Raw genomic sequence first — 17,500 nt, 5'->3', positions numbered from 1 at the left:
TTGTTTTGATTATTCGCGCGTATGGATGGTAAGATTTGGGTTTATGTTTATTTTTTTTTGTGTGTGTCTGCTAATGTGCGTGTGCATATATGCACGCATCTACGTGTGTATGTTTGAAGTATAATGATTCACATCTTCGACAGGCTCTCCTCGGTGAAAAGGACAGCACCAACACCCCAGACTGGCTCTGTGCAGGCTCCCTCATCAACGACCAATGGGTCCTCACTGCTGCCCACTGCTTCGATTCCAGGTAAGATCAGCGACCAGAAAAAATTAAAAGCTGTCCGTATAACGAGGTTCCGGCGATAGGGAAATTCCCGGTCAGTGTCAAGCGCGATATTTTTTTGTTATTATTATGATGATGATATTGATGGTAATAGTGATAAGAAAGCATAACCATAATGATAAGAATGACATTGATGATGATCATTATGTGATGATGCTGATGGTGATGAAAAGAATGATGATAATAATAATGATAATACTGATATGCTGATGAGGATAATGATGATAATAGTAATAATAATAGTAATGATTATTATCATTATTTTTATTATCATTGATTATTATAATTTTAATAACAGTGTGATTAAAACAATATTTATATACAAAATGATTATCATAATCGTATTAATAATGATAAGGATGATGATGATAATGTAAATATAATAACAATTATGATGGTTATAGTAATGGTGATAATGAAAATGATATGATTATTGTTAGTACTATTACTACCATTATCATGATCATTATTATTATCCCCAATTCTACAACTACCACCACTACCACTTGTGTCATGATTAATAATAATAATGATTATCATTATCACTATTATTATCATTATCATCATATTCATTGCTATCACTATTCTTGCTATCATCTTTATTCTTATATCTAATCATTATTGTTAAAAATGTCATTATTTCTTACTCAATACTATTATTATTATTATCTTTATAATTATTAATATCATTATTATTTTTGTTATTGTCATTCTCATCCTCATTATTATTATCATTATCATGATCATTATCATTACAAATCTAATTCTAATTATTCTTATTATCAACATCCTCATGATTATTACTGCTATCTTTATTATTATTATCATTACTACTATCATTATCATCATTGCTATCATCGTCATTACTAACATCATTATCATCAATATCATCATCATCATTATCATTAATATCATCATCATGATCATCATTATCATTAATATCATCATCATGATCATCATTATCATCAATATCATCATCATGATCATCATTATCATCAATATCATCATCATGATCATCATTATCATTAATATCATCATGATCATCATTATCATTAATATCATCATCATGATCATCATTATCATCAATATCATCATCATGATCATCATTATCATCATGATCATCATTATCATTAATATCATCATCATGATCATCATTATCATCAATATCATCATGATCATTATCATCAATATCATCATGATCATTATCATCAATATCATCATCATGATCATTATCATCAATATCATCATCATGATCATTATCATCAATATCATCATGATCATTATCATCAATATCATCATCATGATCATTATCATCAATATCATCATGATCATTATCATCAATATCATCATTATCATCAATATCATCATCATGATCATCATTATCATCAATATCATCATCATGATCATCATTATCATCAATATCATCATCATGATCATCATTATCATCAATATCATCATCATGATCATCATTACCATAACTAATGCTATCATCATCAATGTCATTCTCAGAAATCCAGACGTCGTACGACTCGGAGAACACGACTACGACGACCCGAGCGAGACGACTCACGAGGACTACGCTATCAGCCAGACGGTCGTCTACCCTCACTACGTCCCTGAACAAGCCTACCACGACCTCGCGCTCATCAAGCTCGACAGGAAGGTGCAGATAAAGGTAATGGTATCCAGTGGTACTGATATGGTCCTTGTTGTTATAATCAGGGTTATGGACGAGTTCACTGTTGCTGCAGGACGTATTAAATAAGTGGATTAAAGATTAAAGTACAGGGGACTGAGGAAGCATATTCTGATTCATGTCCCCGACAGGATTTCATCCGGCCCGTGTGCCTGCCGTGGAACCAGAGGAACCCGTCGCGCCTCGTGAACAGCGGAGTCACCGTCACCGGCTGGGGAAGGACCCAGTCAGGTCAGTGCCTTTTCTGCACTTCTAGTTCATGCTATATATATATATATATATATATATATATATATATATATATATATATATATATATATATATATATATATATATATATATATATATGTATATATATACATAAATAAATATATATATATATATATATATATATATATATATATATGTGTGTGTGTGTGTGTGTGTGTGTGTGTGTGTGTGTGTGTGTGTGTGTGCGTGTGTGTGTGTGTGTGTGTGTGTGTGTTTATATATTCATATATTATGTATGTATATATATGTATATTCACACACACACACACACACACACACACACACACACACACACACACACACACATATATATATATATATATATATATATATATATATATTTGTGTGTGTGTATACACACATCTATCTATATAGATACAAACGTGTGTGTGTGTGAATACATATATTTGTATATACACATATCTACATCTGTATATATATGTATGTATGTATATGTATATAAACAATATGCAGTATTCTTCGCCTCTTCCTGCCTACGCGTAACGATTTCATACAGGAAGGCTGAAACACAAGACCTAGAGCCCTTCATAACAGATTCCCCCTGTGACACGTGTTGCAGGTGGCCGCAGGAGTTCGACTCTGCAGGAAGTTGAGCTGAAAGTGTTCCCCTCGTCCAGGTGCCATGTGCAGTACAAGGAACTGGTATTCTTCAATAGAGTTTGGCCTTCTGGGATCGCCGGAGAGACCATGTGTGCTGGCACTACTACAGGAGGCAAAGACGCTTGTCAGGTATAATTGCAATAGGCCTATTATCATTATTTTCTTTTATTGGTTATTTTCATTTCTTCCTGTTTATTTTCTCTTACCTCGAATACGAGTAATTCTTTCAATTTTTTTTTTGACACAGATAACATCTGTTTTAACATACATAAAATACTATCTTTCCTTTGCAATATATATGTTAGGCAAACGCCAAGCTAGACCGTCTGCTTGTTTGATTTCATTTGTTTTGAATCGAGAATAATAAAGGCAGATAATTTCCTTATGATAGGGAGAAAAAATAAGGCTGGCCACTTGACTCAATCTGTCTCCCTCACATCCCCAGGGCGACTCTGGCGGCCCGGCCGTGCACCACGAATGCAAGCGATACACTCTGGCGGGAGTCATCTCCAAGGGCTACGACTGCGGCCTTCGGGACTTCGCCGGGCTCTACGTCAACGTCCGACAGCGGTTCTATCTCCAGTGGATTAAAGAGACCGCGTTCTAAAGACGGTTTTCTGGATGTTCATTAATGGCGCTGCTGAGTCTTGGCGTTACTTTTGATCGCACTTTGAGCCAAGGCTAGCTTTACCAATCAGTTTTATAGCACTGGAATAAAAATAACTATCTGCAGTGAGTTGTGGAAAATAGGCTTTGATGTATGTTCATTTAAATGTATTTGGGAATCTTTAAGATTTTGGTATCGTTGTTAATTATTGGTCTTCAGAATAATTATAAAACGAATAGTTTTATCATTAGATATAAATGAAATAAAACATAAAACATAAAGAATCTATCACTTATACAAGACTTTTCTGAATTACGAACATGGTAAAGAAATGGAATTCAACAAGTTAAAATCATAGACAAGAGTAATGTAATGATAACAGTGATAAAGATAAGACGGAATCATGATGACAATTTTGCAACTACTGGTTCTGCTTCTGATAATCATAATAATGATCATGGTAATAACAATGGCAATAATGTTATTACTGCTACTGATAATAATAAATTAATTAATGATGATATTGCTAATAATGAACATACCCATAATAACAATAATATTGCTGCTGCTGGAAACTATGATGATGATAATAACAATAATAACAATAGTAATAATAGCAATGATAATGAAAATGATAATAGTAATGGTAACAATGATAGTAATAATCATAATCATAATAATCATGATGATAATGATAATAATAGTAATAATAATAAAGATAAGAATAAGAATGAAAATAAGACAAAGAAAACGAATACGGATAATAATAATATCAATGATACTAATACTAATAATAACAATATTAATAATGGTAATAATGATGATAAGGATAATAACACATATTATAACAATGCCAACGATGATGATGTGATGATGAGGATAAGGATAAAAATGATGATAATGAAGATGCTGATGTTGATGGTTATAATGAGGATGATGAAGATGGTGATAAAGTAGTAGTAATAACATTAGTAACAGCATTAACAATAGTGACATTGATAATAGTGATAATAATAACAGTGTTAATAATAATAACAGTGATAGTTGTTGTGGCAACTGTAGTAGTATTTGTATTTGTAATAGCAATAGTAATAATATTAATGATTATGATGATAATAATAAAGATAATGATAATGATGATAATAATAATGATATTAACATTGATAATAATAATGGTAATGATGATAATGATAATAATGGTAATGATAATGATGATGACAATGATAATAGCAACAATAACAACAATGATAATAATAAAAATGGTGATGACAATGATGACAATGATAATAGTGATAGCAATAACAACAATACTAATAATGACAACGCTACTGCTGTTTATGATGATAAAAATAATGAATAGTCTTAGTTCACACAGCCTTTCTTTTAGAAGGAAATTTTACATTAAATGAACAGAATGAACGAAAATAAGACCTTTTTCTCGTAAGGTATTACCTCCGCAACTTGATAATTAAGTTATGAGATTTTAAAAATCGCCAACCGATATCAATAAATGTAAACAATGCGCAAAACGATCGGCATTTCTTAATGATGGCCTGCAGGGGGTAAATACTTGAACTATTTCTCAACCCCCCGCCCCCCAACGTAGGATTTGTGCAACAGCTACAAGTGGCAAGATCTTACTTATTCGAGATTGAATTACTTATATGACTAGGTAAGTGTATATCGAAAAAAACAGTGCAAAATGGAGAGGAACTGCGATAGCTGTGCTTGGAACTATTTACATTTCATAAAGGAGTTTTACAAAGAAAACGAAAAGTCCTTTTGAAGAGAGCACGGTGTATTGGCCACCGATGTAGAGTGCCCATACTGTAATTTACCGTGTAAATATAGAACAACACGTGGTATTGCGGTCGGTGGAAAAAAAATCGCAAAAACTAAGCACCGCCTACTCGATCAGTGATTACCCCGGCACCTTCCTTCAAGGCACACACCTGTCACCATCCAAACTTTTAATTTTTGTTAGCTACTGGTTCCAAATATTCTGGAACCATAGGACGATAACCACCTGTCTTAATCTTTCAATCGCCATAAGTGTTGATTGGAGGAGCTCTTGCTCTGAAGTGACTGAGAATTGGCTTTAAATTCAGAAGCCAATAGGAGGCGCCGGTGTAATCATCGAGATAGACGAGAGGTTGCTTGCACGGCGGAAATATAAGAGAGAGTGTTTAAGTTACATTTAAATTCATGTTCAGATTCTCCTGTTAATTAATTAAAGGGGAATCTCTATGTAGATTGGTTGTCAGGAGCTAATGCTGTAGAGGATATCAATAATAAACTTGGAGAAGCTTATAAGGTCTTGTCTGGAGCTGGTATGACTCTTGTGAAATGTAATGGTAACGATGTTGGCTTTTCAGTTAAATTGATATAACCAGTGAATCTGTTCACAACTCCACTAAGGCTTTGGGTATATGAAACGGTATACTGATACTACTGTTTTTTTTTTCTTTTGAAGGTATCCACTTTCTCAAATTATGTTTACGAAAAGAGCAGTTTAAGAGCAAGATTGTTTGATCCCCCAGGCTTCAAGAGACCTTTGTTATGTATGTAAAAATTGTTTTTAAAGATGTATGGAGATTAGGATTAGAGTTAGATGATCCCAATGAGTTACATGGTAGATTTCAAACTTGGGCTGTGTCTTCCATCACTAAAAGAATGTCTGATTGACAGATATGTTTCAGAAGTATGGGATCAGTTGTCCGGCTAGAACTACATGCCTTTGGAGATTCCTCCGAAAATAGGTATGGCACTTGCATCCTCAACCAGATGGATCTTATAAGCTAACCTTTGTGATTGCTCGAGCTAGAATTGTTGCTCTTAAGAGCGTTACTTTGCCAATACTGTCCGTATTTATTGTTGGACATTCAAGGGTAGGCCTACATTGGCTTAAGTGATCTTTTCTCCAAGAAAAAGCCTCTACCTAAGAAGGGAAGTTCTCTGAGCAGGTTACATCCTTTTAATGATGATTTAGGTTTGATTAGGATTACGGAGTGTCTTGAGAATGCTAGTATAACATCCCATTGTTATTCCAAATGGGAATTTCGCTAAGTTGTTAGTTAAATTTCAGCATTCTCACCTTAAACATTCTGGAATTTCTACATTGGTTAGCACTTTAAAAAAGGATTATTATGTTGTGGGAGTCAGTCGCATTGTTCAATCAGTTTGTAGGGAATGTTCTGTGTAAATGAATTGATTCTAAACCTTGCACGCAAGCTGTTCCTCCCCTACTTAGCTATAGAGTTAAATCTGCTTCCCCTTCAAGTATTGTTGGCATGGATTTTCCAGGTAAGAAATTTAATATTTTGTTCACCTGTGCAGGCGTACGTGCCATTCACTTAGAGATCACAGACTAGCCGTTTTTGGTTGTGTTCTGGCTGTTAAGAGGTTTGCTTTGCGTAGAGGAATACCTTCATTTATATATTCTGATAATGCGAAGACATCATTCAGCCCCCTTTCTCCAAAGTGGAAAAATGTTGTACCACTAGTAGGTTGGTGGGAAAGGCTCATATATTTCGTGACTACGGTTCAAGTAGAGGCTTGTATCAAATCAAGACTTTACTTTCATGGGCTTGGATCCTAATATTGATGAAATTCTAATACCAAAATTCCTTATTGGACGCGCAGACGGAATGATATTAGAACTTGATGAAGTTCCTTGCAACATATCTGTGAAGGATTTGTGTGACCGAGAAATCTTACGCCAGCAGCATCTCAGTAAATTTTGAATGCTCTGGAGTGAGGATTATTTCAGGAATTAGCATCCTCAGTGTTAAGAAGTTTGTGTCTAATTATAACATAAAGAAAGGCAATGTTGTGTTGATTACTGATGACAATGGTCCTAGGGTTAAATGGTATTTAGGTGTTATTGTGGACATTCCCTGGCAGCGATGGAAGTGTTAGTGTTAAACCTGCCAAAGGTGTTTATACAAGGCTAGTTCATAACTTGCATGATTTAGAAATTGTCGATTCTAAGGAATCCAGCGATTCTGAGATTGACTCTTAAGACGCCTTTGTTACTACTACATTAGGCTCTGAAGGTAGGTCAAAATCTATAGTTCAGGATGAATCTGCTCCGACTCCTAAAATTACAGCTCCAACTATAGTTCAAGAGGACGTTCCAGAAATCACCGTTCCTACCATTTCACCTGGCAATGCAGGAAACGATTCTCATGCTTCAAATGATTCTATTGATCCTGTTGATGTTAGTGAAAATAATCCTGTTCTTAATGATGAAGACTTCTCAACATTGGTACTGTAACTCATACTGGTAGAGCTATCCACGTACCTATGCGTTTTGATTTGTAAATCAGTTTTGTTGAATTCACAGATTTCAATTTGGTTTCATTGTAACAAAGTATTCATTGTTCCTTCGTTGCATTAAATGTATGTGCAATTTGTTGTAATTTTGTATTACACAATTTGAATTTTTGTATTGATTATACTCGTATTTTATAGTAATTGCACTCGTAAGATTTATTGCACTGTATGATTTTTTGGTATTATACCAGCGTATAATTGTAATTAAGGAGTCCTATTGCTATATGGCAATTAGTTTATTGTAATATTTTTTACTTGTTTTGAGTTAAAGTTTTTTTGCAAATTGTATTTGTATTTCAAAGTTATTTTGTACTTAAACTTTATATTTGTATTCCTTTTTTTCTATGATTTTTGCGTTCAATCATTTGATGGATTTGAAACTATGTACTTTTGTAGTAATTTCGCTGATTGTGTCAAGAATACCAGTTTAAAATCTGTATTTTAGTGGCAATGATTAATGTCTATTTTTTTTTCTTATTTATGCCAAAATACTCTGTGTAAGTTTAAGGTTGAATTTATAATTTAGTTCCTTTGCTTTTGTATTGCATGGCTTTAATCAGACAGCCAGATAACTTTGGTGCTATATCTATGCCTTATTGGAGAGTTCTCCAATGGTAGGGAGTATATTGGCGCTCAATTGCATACAATAGTTACCCCTCCCCCTTGTAACTCCGTTTTCATTCACGCTCCACCAAAAAGAGTGGGAAACTTTAGGAAACGGATTTTCCGAAATACTCATCTTTACTATTATTACAGTTACTTTTATCATTATCATCGTTATTATTATTATCATGATTATGATTATTAGTATCATTGTTACTATAACTATTATCATTTGCATTATCAATGTTATTATTACTATTATCATTGTCATTATTATCATAATCTTCAGCACCAGCAACATTATTGTTATCGTTATCACGGGTATGTTTATTATTATCATTAATATAGTTATTATCAGTAGCAGTAATATCTTATCTTTATCATTTTTATCATTGCATTACTCTTGTCTATGTTTTTAACTTATTGACTTTCATTTCTTTACCATGTTCGTAATTCAGAAAAGTCTTGTATATAAGTGATACATTCTTTGTTTTATGTTGTATTTCATTTATATCCAATGATAAAACTACCTATTTTATAATTATTCTGAAGATGACCAATAATTAACAACGACAAAATAATCTTATAGATTCCCAAATACATTTAAATGAACATACATCAAAGCCTATTTTCCACAACTCACTGCAGATAGTTATTTTTATTCCAGTGCTATAAATCTGATTGGTAAAGCTAGCCTTAGCTCAAAGTGCGATCAAAAGTAACGCCAAGACTCAGCAGCGCCATTAATGAACATCCAGAAAACCGTCTTTAGAACGCGGTCTCTTTAATCCACTGGAGATAGAACCGCTGTCGGACGTTGACGTAGAGCCCGGCGAAGTCCCGAAGGCCGCAGTCGTAGCCCTTGGAGATGACTCCCGCCAGAGTGTATCGCTTGCATTCGTGGTGCACGGCCGGGCCGCCAGAGTCGCCCTGGGGATGTGAGGGAGACAGATTGAGTCAGGTGGCCAGCCTTATTTTTTCTCCCTATCATAAGGAAATTATCTGCCTTTATTATTCTCGATTCAAAACAAATGAAATCAAACAAGCAGACGGTCTAGCTTGGCGTTTGCCTAACATATATATTGCAAAGGAAAGGGGATAGTGTTTTATGTACCTACATGGAAGTGTTATTTATTATTATGTTTTTTCTTCCTTTTTTCCCACTTTCCCACTTCTCAGTTGTTTATGCCAACTGCTGTCAATATTCAGGAGTAAACATATACACAATATCATCATCGATAATAATTTCTTATGCTATTTGTGGCTAAACTGCGCTCTGTTTTTTACGCCTAACGGGTGTTATTCATCTATCAGCGATGCAGTGTAAATTTTACAGTGGTTAACGAAGCTGTTCTGTTAACTACGATTTATGAATGCTAGCTTAATGTTGCATTCATCATATTGCTTTTACTTAACGATAAAACGAGACATATCTAAAACAAAGAGAGAAAAAGAGCGCGAAGAAGAAATATGATTTAAATGGAGGAAAAGGAAAAAGAAAGCACGAATGGTTGAGGACACAAAACGAACGACGAAAGAGGAAAATACAAGAAGAAATATATACATATATATACACATATACATATATATATATATATATATATATATATATATATATATATATATATATATATACATATATATACATATACATACACACACACACACACACACATATATATATACATATATATACATATATATACAGATATATATATATATACATATATATACATATATACACATATATATACATATATATATATATATATATATATATATATATATATATATATATATGTACACACACGCACATATATATATATATATATATATATATATATATATATATATATATATATACACATTTATATAGATATATAGATAGATACATATATACATATCTATCTATCTATCTATCTATATGTGTGTGTGTGTGTGTGTGTAAAATTACTTAGGACTTGGAACAACAGTAACATCGCCATCCACCGATGATGCCATCTTGAGAACCGAGTGACACACGCCACATGCAACCTTGGTCTGAGTTCCCCGTGCCACTTGTCACCTGTCACGTGCTATGTGCCACCTTGGTGTGAAAGAGGCTTTACTTGTGCGATAAGGTAAAGCCGCCTTCACACCACTCCATTTGAAAACGAACGGCCGAATATATATGAAACCTTCCACACAAAAGTGGCGTGGGACGTCGCATGTGCCACTTGGGTCCTGCGTGCGACGTCAAGATCCGACTTATTGGAATGTCTGGTCAAATTTTAATAGAGTTTTTACATCCAAAATTCTTATCGGACAAGTTAATATAGAAATAGTAGAATTAAATCTATAAAAAAATGGAAGGTTAACTATGTATGGCATGCAGAGAATAGTTTTGAAGATTGACAACACGGCCTCAGTCACCCAGCGAGCGAGGTCTTGGATGAGAGGTTATTCATGCTCGATCTTAATGCCTCTTCCAGATAACGAACCTATCAAAACATCTGTGCAAGCTTTGGGGAAATACACGTTTGCATGATACATCACATCAGTACAATTACAACGTGTTCCATGATAAGTTAGCCTCAAAGTCCTTCACTTTATTCCTTCCAGTGACGGATAAATAATTGCCACAAGATTACTTAGGATTTTGGACACTAATATTATCAGCCTCCGACGATGCCATCTTGTAAACCGAGTGACGCGCAACACGTGTAATCTTGTTCTGAAATCACTGTGCCACGTGATATTGCCACCTACCACTTGCTATGTGCGACGTGTCACTTTGATGTGAAAGTGGCCTGTGGTCGATCCACGGTAAACTATCTAGCCTGACGGGTTAAACCAAGGGATACAAAACCCACGTGTTATATACTGTAATGAGAAGTAAGTCCAAGTTATATACTGGAAAGATATGTATTTTTTGTTATGGAAAAGTTGTGTTCATTTTTACCGTATGCAGTCATATGTCAGGCATTTTGCAACGCAGTGGCAGCTGCAAAATGCCACTAAATGCTGGTTCGAGCCCAATCTCACGGCGAGAGAAGAGTCATCGCTTTGAGGTACAACGCAGGTGTCGTAGTGAAGTCGCCGCCGTGGCACAATGTAGTGAGATATTTTAACATCTTATTAACTTACTTTAGTATCCCCTGTTGGGCTTTTATTCCAGGTTTTAATTTTAAGCTTTTATTTCTGTTTTTCTCTTATATCCTCAACATCTTAGTCTCATCCTTTATTTCTCTTCTTGTATGAATCAATTATTCCTTCAGTTATGGAATGTGGTGGCGAGCTTTACTAAAGGCACTGATTTTCCACTCTTCAGAGACATGCAAAAGGTACATACTTGTGTATTATATTAAGCACTTCCGAACTGACAAGAACACATTTATTATTATCACTTACATATTGATAAACATCCTATCCGAGAAATACAAAAACCAAAACTTAACTCCGTTTCTGGCTACTCTTCTTGAGACGCTCCGAAGCGACTACGCTGTTTGTTTGTTGATGTTGTTGATGACCTCGTTAGGCCTCGTTCGCTAGTTACGCGTAAGCTAAATGAGTGGTGGACTAATCTGTCTCTCTCTCTTTCTATAGAAATCTTAATAGAGATTTACTCTTAGTTTAAAGGAAAGCTATTATTTAAGATAATATTTTGGTTAAATAAAGTCCTCGGCGCGTCCGACAGATCTGCTACACACAAGTGGTAGCGCGCTGAACCACCGCTGATTAGAAGGGCGGCCGATCAGCAAAGGGTGTCATTGCCAAAGAACCTCGCAATAATGGAATTGGAGAGACCTAAGGCCCGTACTTTTAAAACCTTTCGCCAGGGGTGGCATTCGCTTTCGCCGGGCGATCGGGAATTTCGTACTGTTAAAAACATGGCAAGTGTTCGCCAGTCTTGGAACAGCCTGGCGAAGCAAAAAGCGTTTTAAGTAGGGAATGGTACAGTTCTTGGCCTATCGGCAAGAATTCTTGCCCAAGCGCTCCCCTGCTTAAAACACTTAAAGTCGCGAAAGCCCTCCCTTTCCCGTGATTGAATACCTTTTTCTTGCTTTCAAATTATATGTTAGTAACATATTTGTGTGTATGATATATGAATCACATTATAATATCAAAATATCTGAAAATCACAATTTATTATGAAATAACGTATATACGTAGTTTTTTCGACCATCAGTGTTCCAGCCGAGAGCTCAAGACATCAGCTGTATCCCCCCCCCTCCTTTAAGCGGGATGTTATTTTGGTTGTAGGAATAATTTTCTTTTCACAAATGTTACCATGTGTTTTGATGATGACATATTTACTATGGGCTATAGAAACAACTGTCATGCTCCACCGCTCTATAATGAGGCGTGTCTAACCTAACCTGACCTAACCCTTGTAGCCCTACATTTCACCATTTTATATCGGTTAGGAATGGTAAAATGATTAATTTTTAACACCTTTGTATAAAGTGAGGCTGTTACGGAGATAACATTACCGTCTTCTCCCGAGGTTAATAATTAAGCTTAGGTTATGTTAGATAAGGTATGGTAAGGTAATATTATATAAGATATGATATAGGTAAGGTAATATAATATGATATAAAAAAAACTCCCTGCTAAGTGCCAACAATATATATTTACTGCATATGGTTATATAACGCACTGCAGATGTAAACAAATTTGCATTTTTTTCATTCGCCGAAGCGCTAGTTTGAGCAGGAATCCAAGATGTTAGCGCCTGGCGATCCCTTTCGTTCGCCAGGCCTGGCGATCGCCCGCTTTGGTGGACTTGGGTTTTAAAGTAAGGTCTTCCTCACTCAGATGATCGCCTGGCAGTTAATGGCAGTTAAAAAGAAAGAAAAGAAATAGGCACACATACATAAACATGCATATATATATATATATATATATATATATAATATATACATATTCATATTCATATGGCACTTGGAGGAATAAAGTGGATGACTTTGGGAATGGTGTGAGGCAAACTTATTCCAAAACCTCTTGATAATTCTACCACTGAGAGAATTTTTGTTGTACTGAGCTGATACATCATGCAAACACGTGCATTTCCCCACAGTTTGTTTGTGTTATGTTGACTGGTTCATTGCCGGAGAGTCATAGACGCGCACGAGAGCGGGCGCGCATCGCACCGGTTCCTCCCGCAAGACCGCGCGTGATGATCCTCTCATTCGAAGCCTCGCTCACTGGACGAGCGAAGCCGCGGCGTCATATGCGTTCGGCGGAATCTTTCTGGACACTTCAAGACTATTCTATGTACGCCTTAGCTCCAAAGGAAAACATTATTATACCATATTATAAATGTTTTTTGTTTGTTTGGGGGGTAGGGGTAATTTGGCTAATAATTAGTTTGGATGTAAGAGCTCCTTCATATTCTGAAAACTGTCCCATGTACCAGGTCGCACGCTGAAAAAAGCAAAGCCATTCTTGGCATGGCACGCTGGTCGTATGTGGCACTTCTGTGTGAAAGGTTTCATATGCTCATATTCAAGTGGCGTGCCACATGCCATACCACGTGCGACATGCCACCTTGGTGTAAAAGCACCTTTAGAGTTACCATTATATAACGGTATTACATGAAATCCTGTTCTTCTCTAATGTAACACATTATTTTCATCTATTTTAGTTATTATAACCAGTATTACATTTTATCAACATCTAATCTTAACTTTTCCTTGTATTGCATTACAAAATACCATTTTAATTAGTAGAGAATGAAGGAAATAAAAAAGTTAGAACATAATTTGAATCATTTCATTCTAGCACACCTACAATAAAAATAACACAAAAACACAAATCAATATAAGTATAAGAAGAAAAATATATACTATTCATACAAATGTCTCCCCGACTTCAGGAACCATCAACACGTGGGAAATCAGAACGCCACTTTCTTAATCCACGCGAGATACTGCGGCTGCCTGACGTTGGCGTAAAGTCCCGGATACTCCCGCAGGGCGCAGCCCACACCCACAGATACGATCCCCGCCAGCGTGTACCGCCCTCGGGTGTTGAGGTACACCGCGGGGCCGCCGGAGTCACCCTGGGGGAGAAAGAGAGCCGTGGGTAGGGAATCTTTCCTTGTTTCCTTGTGTTCTAATGTAGCTGGTGTATGTGTTGTGAAGTGTGCATGCGCACACAACTCTCTCTCTCTCTCTCTCTCTCTCTCTCTCTCTCTCTCTCTCTCTCTCTCTCTCTCTCTCTCTCTCTATATATATATATATATATATATATATATATATATATATATGTATATATATGTATATATATGTATATATATGTATGTATATACATACATACATACATACATACATACATACCGACATACATACACACACACACACACAGTGAGTGAGAGAGAGTTGTATATATATATATATATATATATATATATATATATATATATATATATATATATATATATATATATTTCTCTGTATGTATACCATTTATGATATAAGAAATCTCTTGTTTATACTTATCCAATTGCAACTACTACAGCCATTGCAGTGGTTAAATAATACAGCCAGGATAATAAACCTTACCTTGCATGCATCCTTGCCGCCGTCGCGGTCTCCTGCACAGATGCTTTCCGATCCTATTCCTTGGGGCCAGAGGATATTGTAGCTAACGTGGTCCTTATAGAACTGGTCACACTGCGCGGTCGGGAACACTGTCACGGCTACCTCTTGCAAAACGGGGCTGACGTTTCCACCTGTGAATAACGTTATCGTGGGTAAACAAAGGTCTTACTACTTAACGTAAAGACGGATGCCTGTTGGAAATTCAATCTAAATTTTGGTAAGCTACTTCGTAGAGTGAATTTTAACGTAATGAAGTTTTATAATTTAAAGTAAAGATGGACGTATATTCTAATTTTAATCCTAAATTTGTTTGGGGATTTCGTGTAGTGAAATTTAATGTAGGGAAGCTATATTATTTAATGTACTGATGGATGTACATTCGAAATTTACATCTAAATTCCCGAGGAACTTTGTATGATTCATTTTAACTTGATTTACTTGTTAGTGGTTGAGCCATTGCAAATTGCAGATCCCCTTTTTACCTTGTCTAGTAAGTCCCCATCCAGTCACGATTACTATTCTCCCCACGAGGTCCACGTTACTCTCTGCGCCCCAGGGTAGACACAACGGCCGGATGTAAGGCTGTGAAATTTTGTTATAAAAATATATATATAATTGCTATAAGGCTGTGGAAGCCGTTATAAAAGAAATATAACTGCTAAAAGGCTGTGAAAGGTTATTAATATATATATATGTATATATATATATATATATATATATATATATATATATATATATATATATATATATATATATATATATATATATATATATAATTGCTATAAGGCTGTGAAAGAATGTTATAAAAATGTTTATAACTGCTATGACTGTGAAACGTTGCATTAAAAGATATGATTGTTATAAGGGTGTGAAAGATTGTTCTAAAAAAAATATAATTGCTATAAGACTGTGAAAGATTGTTAAAAAAAATTGCAATAAGGCTGTGAAATATAATTTGCTATAAGGGTATGAAAGATTGCTATAAAAAGTTTATGATTGTCATAAGGCTGTGAGATATTGTTTTGAAAAAGTTATAATTGCTATTAAAAAAAACTGCTGTGATTTTTCGAGTGAAAATAACTGCAGCTATTGTGAAAAGTTGACTGTTATAAAATGCTACAATGATTATTGTGTAAACCTGCGATCGTTATGAATAGATGCCGTTATAATGAAGAGCTCAACTAAAGTTGTGACATGAAAAATATTAGTTTCGCGGGTCATAGATTATTTCAAATCGCATTCTACATTCAGAAACCAATATTTAAAAAAAAAATCGTCGAATTTTCCAATCTAGAGGCTACTCAGTAAAGGAAGCAATTGGCCCAATAACGCTTACACAAACTCCAAAACATACGTCATCATTGTACCTGTATGTTCACTCTCCTGTTAAGTCTGATGAGGCCGATGTCATGATAAGCTTGAGTTTCATTGTACTCTGGGTAGGCGATGGTTGCAGCAGCACCAAAGTCCTCGGGGTTGGCGCCGTCGTTCGGGTCAGAGGTGTCGTGTTCTCCAAGACGTATTACAGAAGCTTGCCTGAATGTTTGTTTTTTTTTTATGAAAGAAATACGTGTAAATTCCTTAATGACTTTCAAATGATTCGTGATGCTTTGAATGACAAAAGCCCTATTAATACAGGGGCAGTAAACCTTCAAATGTACAAAGCCTGTAAGAGTGGAGCAGGTCTTACCTCCCGAAGCAGTGGGCGGCCGTGAGGACCCATTGCTCGTTGATGAGCATTCCCGCGCAGAACCAGTCGATGGATCCCGACGCGTCCGACTCTCCCAGATGAGCCTGCGGGTGACCGTTCTTTCAGGAATGTTCACTGAATAACAAAATACAAACGCCAAACGAAATCATAACCTAGCCATAATTATAGAAGAAAAATATATTTCTTTCACTTATTTATTCAATCAAGTTCATTGTTTTATCAAGCATTCATACAAAGAGTACGTGTCTTTTTTACTGTGAATTCCATCTTCCCTCACCATCCAAGGCCAGGCATTGACTTCCGCGTCACGGCCGCCAGCAATAGGGGGAACGGCGGATACTGTTCCCGGAAGTCGTCCGTTGGCACTGGGTTGGGCCCGAGGACGAAGTAGCCCGCCAAACACCGTCCTTTGTGACTGGATCCCGCACTCTAAAATACAATTCAATCCTACTTTAATATCACTTAATCCTACACACGCTACACTGATACGCACAAGTATTTCTCGATATAAAATCCTGAAACTTGCCTATACCTTTCATTGACGTGTTCCCCATGGCAGAAGTCGTCTTAGGCTAGGGTCATACTAGTCTTCTCTGCCCTGGGGTCCCTGGACAGCCTCAGCGAAGTCTGCCAAGCTACAGCTTTTGATTGGCCTGACCTGACTTCAACGAGCTTGTCTAGGGATTCCAGGACAGAGAGGACTAGTGTGACCCTTGCTTTATTGCCCCATTTACGGTGTCTTACCGAAGTTAACTGCGGGTGGAGATATGTCCTGCGCAGGTTCTGT

General features: G+C 35.9%; 2 protein-coding genes across 3 annotated transcripts in view; one reads left to right on the top strand and one right to left on the bottom strand.

Annotated features, from left to right (window-relative positions):
- Positions 1-3,761, top strand: part of LOC113813865 (venom peptide isomerase heavy chain) — a 5,197-nt gene extending 1,436 nt beyond the window's left edge. Inside the window, exons 5-9 of the mRNA XM_070124383.1 lie at positions 144-250; positions 1,796-1,961; positions 2,114-2,213; positions 2,833-3,002; positions 3,319-3,761. Coding sequence (XP_069980484.1) covers positions 144-250; positions 1,796-1,961; positions 2,114-2,213; positions 2,833-3,002; positions 3,319-3,480 — 705 coding nt within the window. The 3' untranslated portion in view covers positions 3,481-3,761. The remainder of the gene's footprint in view (positions 1-143; positions 251-1,795; positions 1,962-2,113; positions 2,214-2,832; positions 3,003-3,318) is intronic.
- A 10,396-nt stretch (positions 3,762-14,157) lies between these two features.
- LOC138862399 (venom protease-like) overlaps positions 14,158-17,500 on the bottom strand; it is a 5,429-nt gene continuing 2,086 nt past the window's right edge. The window contains exons 2-8 of one of the 2 annotated variants that reach the window (XM_070124382.1): positions 17,458-17,500; positions 16,991-17,142; positions 16,693-16,796; positions 16,370-16,538; positions 15,485-15,584; positions 14,964-15,133; positions 14,158-14,461 (exon numbers count right to left, since the gene is read on the bottom strand). The exon at positions 17,458-17,500 is cut by the window's right edge and continues 8 nt beyond it. In XM_070124382.1, the coding sequence (XP_069980483.1) occupies positions 14,297-14,461; positions 14,964-15,133; positions 15,485-15,584; positions 16,370-16,538; positions 16,693-16,796; positions 16,991-17,142; positions 17,458-17,500 (903 nt within the window). In that variant the 3' untranslated portion in view covers positions 14,158-14,296. The remainder of the gene's footprint in view (positions 14,462-14,963; positions 15,134-15,484; positions 15,585-16,369; positions 16,539-16,692; positions 16,797-16,990; positions 17,143-17,457) is intronic. The other variant, XM_070124381.1, reaches the window with a different exon arrangement.

The sequence above is a fragment of the Penaeus vannamei genome, chromosome 8, assembly GCF_042767895.1.
Source record: "Penaeus vannamei isolate JL-2024 chromosome 8, ASM4276789v1, whole genome shotgun sequence".
Classification (NCBI taxonomy): domain Eukaryota; kingdom Metazoa; phylum Arthropoda; class Malacostraca; order Decapoda; family Penaeidae; genus Penaeus; species Penaeus vannamei.
Note: the sequence above shows the minus strand (reverse complement) of the source record. Positions and strands in the feature narration are given on the sequence as shown.